This window comes from Malus sylvestris, chromosome 15, assembly GCF_916048215.2.
Source record: "Malus sylvestris chromosome 15, drMalSylv7.2, whole genome shotgun sequence".
Taxonomy (NCBI): Eukaryota; Viridiplantae; Streptophyta; class Magnoliopsida; order Rosales; family Rosaceae; genus Malus; species Malus sylvestris.
In genome coordinates this window covers 28,659,329-28,672,306 of record NC_062274.1, presented here as the reverse complement: position 1 = coordinate 28,672,306, position 12,978 = coordinate 28,659,329, and the positions used below count along the sequence as shown (strand labels likewise).

Below are 12,978 nucleotides of genomic sequence, written 5' to 3'. Positions count from 1 at the left end.
GGAGGGTAACCACAATTCTCAAAAGTTTCACACACTCTTGATCAAGACAGTGTGAAGCAAAACCAACTTATGGTGCTAACAAGAGCTTCATCAATAAAGGGTAATCACAATTCTCAAAAGCTTCACACACTCTTGATCAAGACAGTATGAAGCAAAACCAATTTATGGTGCCAACAAGATATTCATCAAAGGAGGGCAACCACAATTCTCAAAAGCTTCACACACTCTTGATCAAGATAGTGTGAAGCAAAACCAATTTATGGTGCCAACAAAAGCCTCATCAATAAAGGGCAACCACAATTCTCAAAAACTTCACACACTCTTGATCAAGACAATGTGAAGCAAAACCAATTTATGGTGCCAACAAAAGCTTCATCAATGGAAGGCAACAACAATTCTCAAACCTTCGAAGCAAATTCAAGACTGTTCGAAGCAAATTCAATTTATATGGTTCATCCAAACATTCAACTACTACAAGGTGTGGCTTGCATCACAATCTTTTGCTCAACAATGTGGAAACAAAATTTGTATATGTTGTCTCTCCCACATTTTCAAATTTCTAGTTTCCCAACAAAAAAAAAAGAAAAAAAAGGAAATTCAAGAAAGCTTCATCAATGGAGGACAACTACAAATTCTCAAAAGCTTCACACTATCTTGATCAAGATAGTGTGAAGCAAAATCAATTCGTGGTACCCAACAAAGCTTCACCACAAAAGCTTCACCAACAAAAGCTTCATCAATGGAGGACAACTACAAATTCTCAAAAGCTTCGCACTATCTTGATCAAGATAGTGTGAAGCAAAATCAATTCATGGTACCCAACAAAAGCTTCACCCATAAAAGCTTCACCAACAAAAGCTTCAACTCCAAAGCTTCACCAACAAAAGCTTCATTAATGGAGGACAACCACAAATTCTCAAAAGCTTCACACTATCTTGATCAAGATAGTGTGAAGCAAAATCAATTCATGGTACTCAACAAAAGCTTCAACTCCAAAGCTTCACCTACAAAGCTTTAACTCCAAAGCTTCACCTACAAAAGCTTCACCCACAATAGCTTCACCTACAAAAGCTTCACCCATAAAAGCTTTACCAACAAAAGCTTCACCCACCACAAAACCTTCACCCACAAAAGCTTCCCCCACCACAAAAGTTTCACCCACAAAAGTTTTCCCCACCACAAAAGCTTCACCCACCACAAAAGCTTCACCCATAAAAGCTTCACCAACAAAAGCTTCACCAACAAAAGCTTCACCCACAAAAGCTTCCCCCATCACAAAAGCTTTACCCACAAAAGTTTTCCCCACCACAAAAGCTTCACCAACAAAAGCTTCACCCACAAAAGTTTCCCCCACCACAAAAGCTTCACCCACAAAAGCTTCACCCATAAAAGCTTCACCAACAAAAGCTTCACCCACAAAAGCTTCACCCATAAAAGCTTCACCAACAAAAGCTTCACCCACCATAAAAGCTTCACCCACAAAAACTTCACCTACAAAGCTTCAACACAAAAGCTTCACCTACAGAAGTTTCACACTATCTTGATCAAGATAGTGTGAAGCAAAATCAATTCATAGTACCCAACAAAGCTTCAACCTCAAAGCTTCACCGACAAAGCTTCAACACCAAAGCTTCACCTACAAAGCTTTAAAATATACATATATATTTTTTATTTCGGAAATTCGAAAATTCAAAAATTCAAAAATTCAAAAATTCAAAAATTCGGAAATTCAAAAATTCGAAAATTCGAAAAAAAATCGAAAAAAAAATTTCGAAAAAAAAAAAATTACCTAGGCCTCCTCTTCTTTGGGCCTAACAACTTTCATAACAAATATATATGGAGTTTTGGGCTACCACTTAGAAAGGAAATGCCTCATTCGTCAACTCCCTCGACCGGAGACTTGGGGGACTCCTACCATATGCTACTGCACCTTGATACTCGGAAGTCTCACGACCACTTAGTGACTTGGATTTTTCAAATCTCCAAACGAGAAGTTTTCCTCACTCGGGAAATTAAGGGAGCACTACCTCAACTTACATGCTTCACTCACAAAGCTTCAACATACAAGCTTCAACAAAAGGAAAAATTCAAATAACTTAGTGAAGAAGGCCTTCGTGTATTTAACACAATACGTTGAAATGAAGCAAAGCTTGTTTATTGATATCTCCGATAAGTTACAAATATGTACATATACATGAATCAAAATAAACAAACAAGAGGGAAATTTCACAAAGGTTGCTCAGGAGAAGTCTCAGCAGTCGGCAGAGCCCCAGAAAGAGGAGGCACCAGATGGTGATTATTCGGAGCCTCAGTACTAGGCAGAACCCCAGAAGGATGAGGCACCGAAGATTGATCATTTGGAGCTTCATTACGCGGTACAGCCCCAAAAGACGAAGGTAATAAATGCCTTTGGAACAAACCCAAAAACCTCTGATGATCAAGTAAAATCTGACCATCAGATTCCTGCAGTTGGTCGAGCTTCATCTTCATGTTTGTAGCATAGTCATGTGCGAGCCTGTGCAACTGTTTATTCTCATGCTTGAGCCCTCTAATCTCTTGTTTGAGACTTATCACTTCAACCACCAATGATTCAACTTGGCGGGTTCGAGCAAATAGGCATTGGGCCATATTAGACACAGAACCTGCACACTGAACATTGAGAACCAGAGAATCCTTAACAACCAACTCATTAGACCGTTTGGAAAGTAGTTTGTTATCTTTGGGAGTGAGAAGGTTCCTGGCCACCACCGCAGCGGTCATATCATTCTTCATCACAAAGTCCCCAATGGTAAAAGAACCAGTAGGGGATAAGAAGGATGGGCGCCATATGTTGTCTTGAGAAGTCATGGATGCCTCTTCACCAAAGTTCAAGTCAAAATGACGATCGGATGGGCCAAACATTCTCAGAAATGATGAAGGAGAAATGAGGTGCAATAAATCTCTAAAGTAAGGGGAAAATTCCTACAAGCAATAACTCTCTGAATGTACTTCTTACACACAATTGGTGCCTTTATAAAAGAAAGGGCAACAGGGTCGTTGGTTCAAAAATCGAAAAGGCACCACTCTCCGGATTCCGAAGAGACACCACTTTCCACATGTAACATCAGCTCTTCGGGTACCATATATAACTTTGCCAAAGATCTCTGACAAAGTTTAGACACATAAATTTTGAAGGTCCAGCTACCCTATTATTACCCACAAGGGTAAATGAACAACACCACTGCTTGATAACTAGAAAGTCCTAATGTGCGTCAACCTCCGTGCTCCGTGGCAAGGCAGACTGGCAAAAATGCCCAACCTTTACTTACATTCGAGAAAACACTCCTAACAAGATTGCTTGCTCATAAATCGAAGAAGCACCGCTCTCCGAATCTCGAGAGCCAGACTCCTAACAGGATTACGTGCTCAAAAATCAAAAAGGCACCGCCCTCCGAATCTCAAGAGCCAGACTCCCAACAGGATTACTTTCTCAAAAATCGAAGAGACACTGCTCTCCGAATCTCAAGAGGCAGACTTTCAACAGGATTGCTTTCTCAAAAATCGAAGAGGCATCGTTCTCTGAATCTCGAGAGCCAGATCCCTGACAGGATTGCTTGTTCCAAAACTGATGAGGCACCGCTCTCCGAACTTCAAGAGCCAGATTTCCTCGGATAAAGCTTGTCTGCAATCTTCACACGCAACATTAGCTTTCCAGATACCACAAACCACTTTTTCAAAGTGCTCTGACAAAGTTAAAACACGTGAAACTTGCAGCTTCTACTACATTGCTATGACTAAGAAGGGTAAAGGAATAACACTACTACTTGTTGTTAGGGAGACTCCTATATATGTCGACCTCCATCCTCCACAGCCAGGAAGACCTGCAAATAAAAAAAATGATCAACTTTTCTCCACATTTGAGAGGGCACTCTTAGCAGAGTCTTTCGAAATACTCAGCTTCTTTTCCTCTCGATAATACCTCTGTAAACAAGCCATACCAGAGCAAGAGTATCTCATATCATCAGGGTTAAAAGCAAAAGTATCCCATATCATGCTTTTTCCCTGTCTTTTCCTTTCGCCTTGTTCTTACCTGCAAGACAAGGAGAAAAAGAGCAATCAGTCAGCACTTGGAATCAAGCTTCCAGTCAGGAAATGACTGCCTAGAACCCCTTGCCTGATTACTTACCTGGCATTGCTCTCGAGTACTCATCTTCAACATTTTATGCTTCCAAAGAAGATACCACATCTGCCTGAGGAACATATAGGGCAAGTAAAAAAGATACAAGGAAGCATGTGAAGACAAGCGTAAAAGAACACATGCTGATACATCCACTACTTTGTCGATAGCAAAAGTATCCCATATCATCAAGGTCGAACGTACTCTAGATTTGATGGACTTGTTTTGACCCTCAAATTCTTGAGTCGGCCTTATACTCTGGAGGAAACCAGAAAACCCTCCAGCCCAGTTCAAGAATAAGCCTGTGGAAAGTTACTTCTTCAAAAGCAAAAGTATCTCATATCATCTCTTCTCCATTTGCTTCTCCTTATCCTTGTTACTGTTTACGACACAAGGAAAAAGAGAACAATCAACCCGAAGCCGAAGTCGAACCTCCGATCCAGGTTGCTTGCTTTGAAGTCTGATTGCTTACTTTGTCTGTTACCTCCTTTAGCAAATCTCCTAACTCGACAACTTGGGGGCTCCTACTATAGGGTTTGTATCGCACTTGACCAAGCCCGAAACTACAAGTAAGCTCCAAATGAAAATGATACCACACTTCGGTACTTAGAAGTTTCGTGATTACTCAATGACTTGGATCTTGCAAGTCCCCAACCGAGGAGCTTCCCTCACTCGGGAACTTAGGGGAGCACTGTTTGTACCATACTTGACCAATCCCGAAACTACTGAGCACCGGTCAACGTTATACTGTCAAGGACCCAGAAGAGTTTCCCTCCAACCAGGAGGCCAATCACAGCGCGACACGTGTCGACATTAGAAGCCAATCATAACGCGACACGTGTTAACATCAGAAGCCAATCACAACACGACACATGTCAATGTTAGAATGAAACTAGAAACTCTCTTCTATAAATAGAGATCATTCTCTCACAATATTTCCGAATGTCATTTGTACTAAATCATTCACTAGTACTCACTAAAGAAGAGCTTGAACCTATGTACTTGTGTAAACCCTTCACAATTAATGAGAACTGCTCTACTCCGTGGACGTAGCCAATCTGGGTGAACCACGTACATCTTGTGTTTGCTTCCCTGTCCCTATCTATTTACATACTTATCCACACTTGTGACCGAAGCAATCTAGCAAAGGTTACAAACTCAACACTTTATGTTGTACCAAAGTTCTCACTGATTTTGTGCATCAACAATACTAAATAATTTTCTTGAACTCTAATCATTTTATCGATCTTTCTTCAATCTAATAATTATTAGTTATTTGTATATAAAATTATAAAGTGACCCTTGGATGTTATGGGTCAAGAGTGGAAAATACGGAACCTTATACGTTCTTTGAAAGTTTAGGTTCACCCATATATTCTTTATACCATTTTTGTTTTCTCAAATGAACCATATGTAGTCAATATTTCTCCTCTGTCTAAGATGTTATTATTCTTTAGCCGAAATATAAAGAATAAGTTTAACCACGTTTTCAATCCATGTTTGATATTTTGAGCAAGTTGAATAATGAATATAGCACCACAATAATACATTGTGAATCATATATTGCTAATCAAATGTCTCGAGCTAATTCGACAGGTTAAGAAATGTATATGATTCCAATAATCTTAGGGTCTCTGAAAAGCACTTTTATTCAGAAGCGATTTCAATAAAAAAAAACGCTTGTATCATAATAATATTAATATTTAAATGAAAATGCAAGTGTTTCTTTAAAAAGTACTTGAAAAGTTTCTTAAAAAAACACATCATAGATGCTTTTTCTAGAAATCATTTCAAGTATTTTTTTTTTGTAATCCAAATGCATTTAAAAAAAATTATCAAATATTTCATAAGTATCTTTGATAATCCGAAGCGCGTTAAAAGTCTTTATTATTTGGATCTAAATTTTGAAGTTCTTATAGAGTTAGGTGCATGTGCACCATTGAATATATAGAATTGCACGCATGGCATTTCAAAACAAAATCATGTGATAATGCAAGTGTTTAATAATTAAATCCCCTTTGAATTCTTGATGATTAAGAAAGTACTACTTTGTATCATGCTTCAATCTTGAACAACTAAAAAGTAAGAAGAATTAATCCCATATATATATATATATATATATATATATATATATATATGTGGACATTATATTTCGGTGGAGCAGTACTAATGCCAGCACACTATTCTCGTCAATGAATGTCTAAGCTTAATAATTAAACAGTGATCCTCCTTCTCTCAAACCCTAATTATTTGTCCTTAAATTAACATTGTAATTGGAGTTAATAAGCATGCAATATAGAAGCTTGTATTGCTGTTGTCTTGCGTTGTATTATTTTAGGGTTATCATGTTTTATAGGTGACCTAACTACTCAGCTCCCCTCATCAGCATAAATCGTTCGCCGACAAAGCAATAATATTATTGAGAGAGTGCTTAATTACTATTATTTGTATTTGTATTTGTATGAACAGAGAGGAGTAGGTCCCACACACTCCACATCAACTTTCTAGTTAAGCAAAAATCCGGATTCTTGTTGATGAATCATATTCTCGTGGCACAATTATAACTTTTTGAATTGAATTATATTAGCAGTAGTACTCCTCCAATGGGATGTTTTCGACCTACTTTTCTTTTTTCCCTTTCTCTTTATCTTTCTCACAAAACAAACAAAGAAAACAAAGGAAATTACTGCTAATCCAACACTAATTATATATGCAATGCTAGATATATATATATATATATGTGTGTGTGTGTGTACACATTTATATTAGTGGACATCTCTTTTTAATCTCTCTCAATTAAAATCATAATTAACCAAGAAAAAATTAAAAACCACCTACCTATCTATAATATCCACCCATCCCCATTAAATAAAAAGTTGGAATGCAATATTCAAAGAGGTGACACATATGTGATGCATGTCCGTCTCTCTAGCCATTTGAATGAAGCAAGCATGGAGTGGGAGACAGTTCATGTGGGCTGTTACAACTAAAAAGAACTTCTTAATATCCAATCATGATCTTCTCAATATTTATTTATTTCCTTTTCCAATCAGATAAAGCAACCTTTGAATGAGCAAATCCCACACTAGCTAATTTGGCATAAATATTAGAGTCACGTTTCCTTATCTAGTAATTAAGAATATATGATCACTCACAGTTGAATTTGATATCATGACTTGAGATGATGAAATTAAAAACATATTTGTTTAATATACATTTTCAATATCAAATCTAAAAGCGCAAACCATACATAAGAGAACATTTTTCTTTTCTGATGAAAACATGTCACGAACTACTTCTGCTAGGACACACCTGTTCTATAAATCCTCACTTAATGACGCCTAGGCGTTAGGCTACTAGCTACCACCCTAATTAATCCTAGGCGTTTGAAAATTAAGAAAGGTCGCCTAGACCTGTGTAGGTGCCTGTCCAAACCCGCCTAGGCTCCCACTTCGGTCGCAACTCTCACTTAGACATAAAATAGATAACTTTTGTTTGACAGTTTTTTTTTTTTCAATAAATTATAAGAGACTTATTAAATACTTAGTTGAACACATATTATATGATTGTTCCCCATGTTTTCATTATGTTCTAATACTTTATACTATATATGTCATTCTATTTGTAATTTACGTATCCCAATGAAATTATGTAATTTTAAGTATAAGCATATACTTGTTTATACGATATATAACACATTTACTTAAATCTGCCGAGGTCCTGCCTAGTCTCCTAGGCACTATATAGACCTCAATCCGCTGCCCAACTAGCATCTAGTGTGTCTAGCATCTTTTAGAACCTTACAAGTAAGAAAGCAAACAGAAAAAGTGTGCCCAATAATTGATATACTTGTAAAGTAAGAACCTACAAACGCAAGAGGAAGCATATATGAAAAGAAAATTTAAGTAGTAGCTAGCAATAGTTAGAATTGGTACGTTAATGGGTGGCGAAGCACAAGCGAATCATCCTCTTTGATGTGTTTCCCACTGCCATGGGATTCTAGCAGCAAGCAATAGCATATGTATGAGTTCTAGAGAGAGAGAGAGGGGGGGGGGGGGGGATGTAATAGCGGAATGGAGATTTATGTAATATTATGTATAATATTATATGGTAGTGGGACTCAAATGGTCAACCTATGTATAGATAAGAGAGGTACCTTCATAATTTCCCAATGCCCCATTCGTTTCTCTACTCATTCCTTCGTTTGATTAATAATCATAGCCACCCACCCACACCCGCCCAACGCCCCCACAAAAGTCTCATTCCTAATTCTCTCTCTCTCTCTCTCTCTCTCTCTCAAACTCATAACGCACACCCTTCTACTCCCATAACTTTAACCATATATATTATCTCTCCCAACCCCCCACTTCACATAACAAACCACCAATTACATCTCCTCCTCCTTCTTCTCCTCTTCTGCCAAATGGGTTTTGATGATCATGCTTGTAACACAGGCCTTGTATTAGGCTTAGGTCTCACATCGTCTGCTTCTCTGGAGAGTTCTAACCCTATAAAGTTTGCAAAGAATAATATTAAGCCTTCCCTAAATTCTGCTCCAACGAGTGGTGCTTTTGAGCCATCCTTAACTTTAGGTCTTTTTGGTGAGCCGTATCATCAACAAATGGTAGCCTCCAATATTTACAAGGTTGGTAATTCTTCTCAGGAGGAAACAGTTGATTTGTACAGGCAAGCTGCAGCAGCGTCCTCTCCTCACAGTCATAGCGCAGTCTCTAACTCCTTCTCTAGTGGTAGAGTGGTCAAGAGGGAGAGAGACATCAGCAGTGAAGAGGTTGAGGTCGATGAGAAAGTTTCCTCAAGAGTGAGTGATGAAGATGAAGACGGTTCTAATCCTAGAAAGAAGCTTAGGCTCACCAAGGAACAATCTGCTCTCTTAGAGGAAAGCTTCAAACAACATAGCACTCTAAATCCTGTAATTTCTCTCTCTCTCTCTCTCTCTCTCTCTCTCTCTCTCTCTAATCATCATTTTGTTGGCTATTTGATCAGAGGAAGATTTTGCAGGTCGCTATTTATTTTTGTATCTTGATTTTTTTTTTACTTTATTCAATTCAAAATCCAGAAATAAACAAAATGCGCACGAGAAAGGAAACATGTCAGAAAATCATTTATCTTTTATTACTAATATTGTCTCCAGGAAAACATATATTAATTTCATTGGCTTTATTTACAGAAGCAAAAGCAAGCTTTAGCCAGGCAGTTAAACTTGAGGCCAAGACAAGTGGAAGTATGGTTCCAAAATAGGAGAGCCAGGTATCTATTAAAAATTAATTTCAGGCCAAATAAAAATTTCTGGGTTATTTTCCAATAGGTCCAGAAAGTAATTAATACACAGAAATTGATTATGTTGGCTTTGATTGGTTAATTCGCAGGACAAAGCTTAAGCAAACTGAGGTAGACTGTGAGTTCTTGAAGAAGTGCTGTGAAACACTAACAGATGAGAACAGGAGGCTACAAAAAGAGCTGATAGAACTCAAGGCACTGAAATTAAGCCAACCTTTGTACATGCACATGCCAGCAGCCACCCTCACTATGTGTCCATCTTGTGAAAGAATCGGAGGTGTGGGTAGCGAGGGATCATCCAAGAGCCCATTTTCTATGGCTCCAAAACCTCACTTTTACAATCACTTTACCAATCCCTCAGCAGCTTGTTGATTAGGAAATTAATTATTGTTGTGTTAGAAATGGATTTAAGAGAAATCAAACCCTCATGATCCCTATATTTTTGGTTAAGGGCTTTGTAGTGGAACGAAGGACTAGTGTAATTAATATGTAGAAAATAGTTGTTACTGATCAATTACTTATACTTTTTTTTTAATTATATATGTTTGTAAATCGTCAAGAAATATATATCTATGAAGGGTATATATCTATGAAGGGTATATATCCATGAAGGGATTACTATTGCTTATTTATTTGTTGATTAATCGATGCTTAAAAAAAGGTTTCTTGGAGGAGTTGATTTTTGTACCAGGCGTGCATAACTTACGTAAGGAAGCATGAAAATATCTGATAATCTATGAAAATTTAAACAAACCACAATCCTCATGCATGACTTAGTGAAAGAGGTTGGCATTGATGTTTGAAATATCAGATAGGATTGAAATCTCGAACCACTCGACCAAACAAAGGTTATGTTTTTGGAAGAATCGTAATTATCGGAATAAATACAATATCCACCACAAAATTCTTTTCCTTTTGTATCTTTAAGAAACTAAAAATAAGAAGAAGAAAAACAATGCATATGACAGAAGTATCAATTCTTAGGATAAAAGCGGTTTAGAAGAAAATAGCAATCACTTGCAAACCATAAGTTTGAAGTAAACATGTACGTATATTCTTATATTATTTGAGAAAATTTGAATTTGCTATAAACTCATTAATTCGAGTTAACTATATATTGTGGGCTCATTTGGGAAATGTCTTTAAATTTTAAAGAACATTTTTTTGAGTTCTAAAAACATTTGAAGTGCTTCATGCATATGTTTTTTTGCATATAACGCACTTTAGATGATTTTTCATCTAATATTACAATGTTAATAGATAATATTACAATGTTCAAAAGTTAATAGATAATATTACAATGTTCAAAAAATAAGGTATGAGTTTGTTATATGATTCAAAATTGAAGGTGCAAAATATAATTTATTCAACATATAAAAATTAATAATTTTAGTGAAGGATTATAGTCATGTGACATGCTATGGTTTTACTAAGGACCAATGGGGTCACAACCCACGTGATATACCAATGGCTCTCTTAATCTTATTTCTTTCACAAAATCTTATCGAGAGATTTTGTATCAAAGTCAGAATCTACTTCCCCATTTGATGCATGGACCCCAACCCTAACAAGGATCCAATCCACCTTCCCCTCCTATGGATTAAAATTCCTAAATCCCCTCTAAAAATTCTAAGTTCCGTTTATATACCCTATAATTCAATAAAAATATGGTTACCTATAGTTCGATCTAATGTAGCAGTGCAAAAGAAAATAAAATTAAGTTAAATCATCTGTTAGACTAGATCAAACGTAAAGTAACTATTATTTTTTTACACCATAGAGTCCACGAGAAAAAAAAAAAACGTATATTCTACCTTTACAATAATGAAACACACAAACGCAATAAGTTGAGAGTAGCTTAGCTATATATTCAGATAAATAGAGGGTTCAGATTGATTAGGAAAAAGAAAATTTTACTACATGTTTACGTTATAGGCACGCTATGATGAACGATATTGAGAAAAGTTTGTTCTGAATACAAGTCCACACATCAATCATAATGGATGGTGTAGAGTGTGGACCAAATAAATCATGAGGGGAACTTTCTAGGAAAAGAGTACAGTTTCCGGGAAAACCTCTTTGTCTTGTGGTCTCATCATCACTTTCATCACCCAGTTTTTCTGTCACGATCATAATTTTATGCGAACCCTTCAACCCTTTTTAAATTTTAAAGAAAAACTAAAGAAAATAATTTGAAAATTTTGAGTTTTAACGATAAGGACAAAATAAAGGGTAAAATGAATAATACTATGATTGACTTTTTAGTGTAAAAATATGATTTTTCGTTAAAATAAACAGTACTAGAAGTTTTTTTTGTTAAAGCTTCCAAATTCCAAGCTTGAAATAATTAATATTTTGATTGCTAAAGAGTGTGAAAGCTGTGCGAAGCTATATGGGCGCCGCGGGGGGGCGGGGGGGCGGGGGGGCGGGGGGGCGGGGGGGGTTTGCACTGGTTAGTTTTTGCCGGTTTTGCCTTTTCGGGAGATTTTAGGGTTGTTAAATGCTATTTTAAGGGGATTACTTGTTGTCGACCGCGTGGGGATGGTAATGGGACAAAAGTTTTAGAGTAAGAAAATCATAATCAAATTATTTGAAGGCAAAAACCCGTAGGGTCATATGCTTTATAAAAAGCATCCCATGTCTACGTGTGCGCATACGTAAGTAAATAAAGAAACGGACCAGAAAACACTTGTCTTCCATTGGATGATATGCCGGTCTCTCGACTTATATACAAGGAATTGTTTGATATTATTTTCTCTTTCAAAAAGTGATTAGTTGGTGATTCACGACCACAATCTATCCTTCTGAGTGTTGGAAAAGTTCAGAAAGACATTTTAATTTTTTATAATCATTATTATGCAATTCATAAATGTTAAAAATCGAACCTAAAACGTACCGTATAGAATATAAATTTAAAATTCATCCACAACTACTAAACCACTCTATTGTGATTAATAGGTTGATATTATTTCGAAAATTACCAAATCACACAAAATTCTGCATCACTTTACGCAGGAATTATATTACACTAATGTTTGAGTGTGTTTATTAGGTTGGTTTGTGACCAGCTACCAACTAGCTCTAGAACTTTACCAATGATAGGTAGAGGAAAAAAAGTAGTGACCCGTTATATATTGTTTTCCCTCTTACATGTTTATTTGCGAACTTTTATCTGAAAATACATATATCATGCTACCTTAATGAAAAGTTTAAACACGTCAATGATAAAATGATATTTTATTTATATTTATAAGTTAAAAGTCGTATGTGCAATAAGCATCTTGCAAATAGTGAGTTCAATAATAATTTATGAATGGTGTCCACACACTCATTTTTAACTCTCATATTCTCTCTCTCAACTTTCAACTATCAGATCAAGAGAATTAAAGTGTATTAATGAACAAAAAATAATAAAAGTGTTTGATAGAAAAAAAAATTCGTGTATAAATAGTACTACCCTAATTTATAAAAAAGAAATAAACTTTTAAACACGCTATATTTTTTTTTCTTTCTCTTCTTTTTAT

At 36.3% G+C, this 12,978-nt stretch overlaps 1 protein-coding gene across 1 annotated transcript; it reads left to right on the top strand.

The window, feature by feature from the left end:
* Nucleotides 1-8,372: 8,372 nt before the first annotated feature.
* LOC126603245 (homeobox-leucine zipper protein HAT22-like) lies at nucleotides 8,373-9,968 on the top strand. The gene is made up of 3 exons (XM_050270023.1): nucleotides 8,373-9,086; nucleotides 9,345-9,424; nucleotides 9,544-9,968. The coding sequence occupies exons 1-3, from the start codon at nucleotides 8,580-8,582 to the stop codon at nucleotides 9,824-9,826; spliced, it is 870 nt and encodes a 289-aa protein (XP_050125980.1). The 5' UTR covers nucleotides 8,373-8,579; the 3' UTR covers nucleotides 9,827-9,968.
* Nucleotides 9,969-12,978: the final 3,010 nt, after the last annotated feature.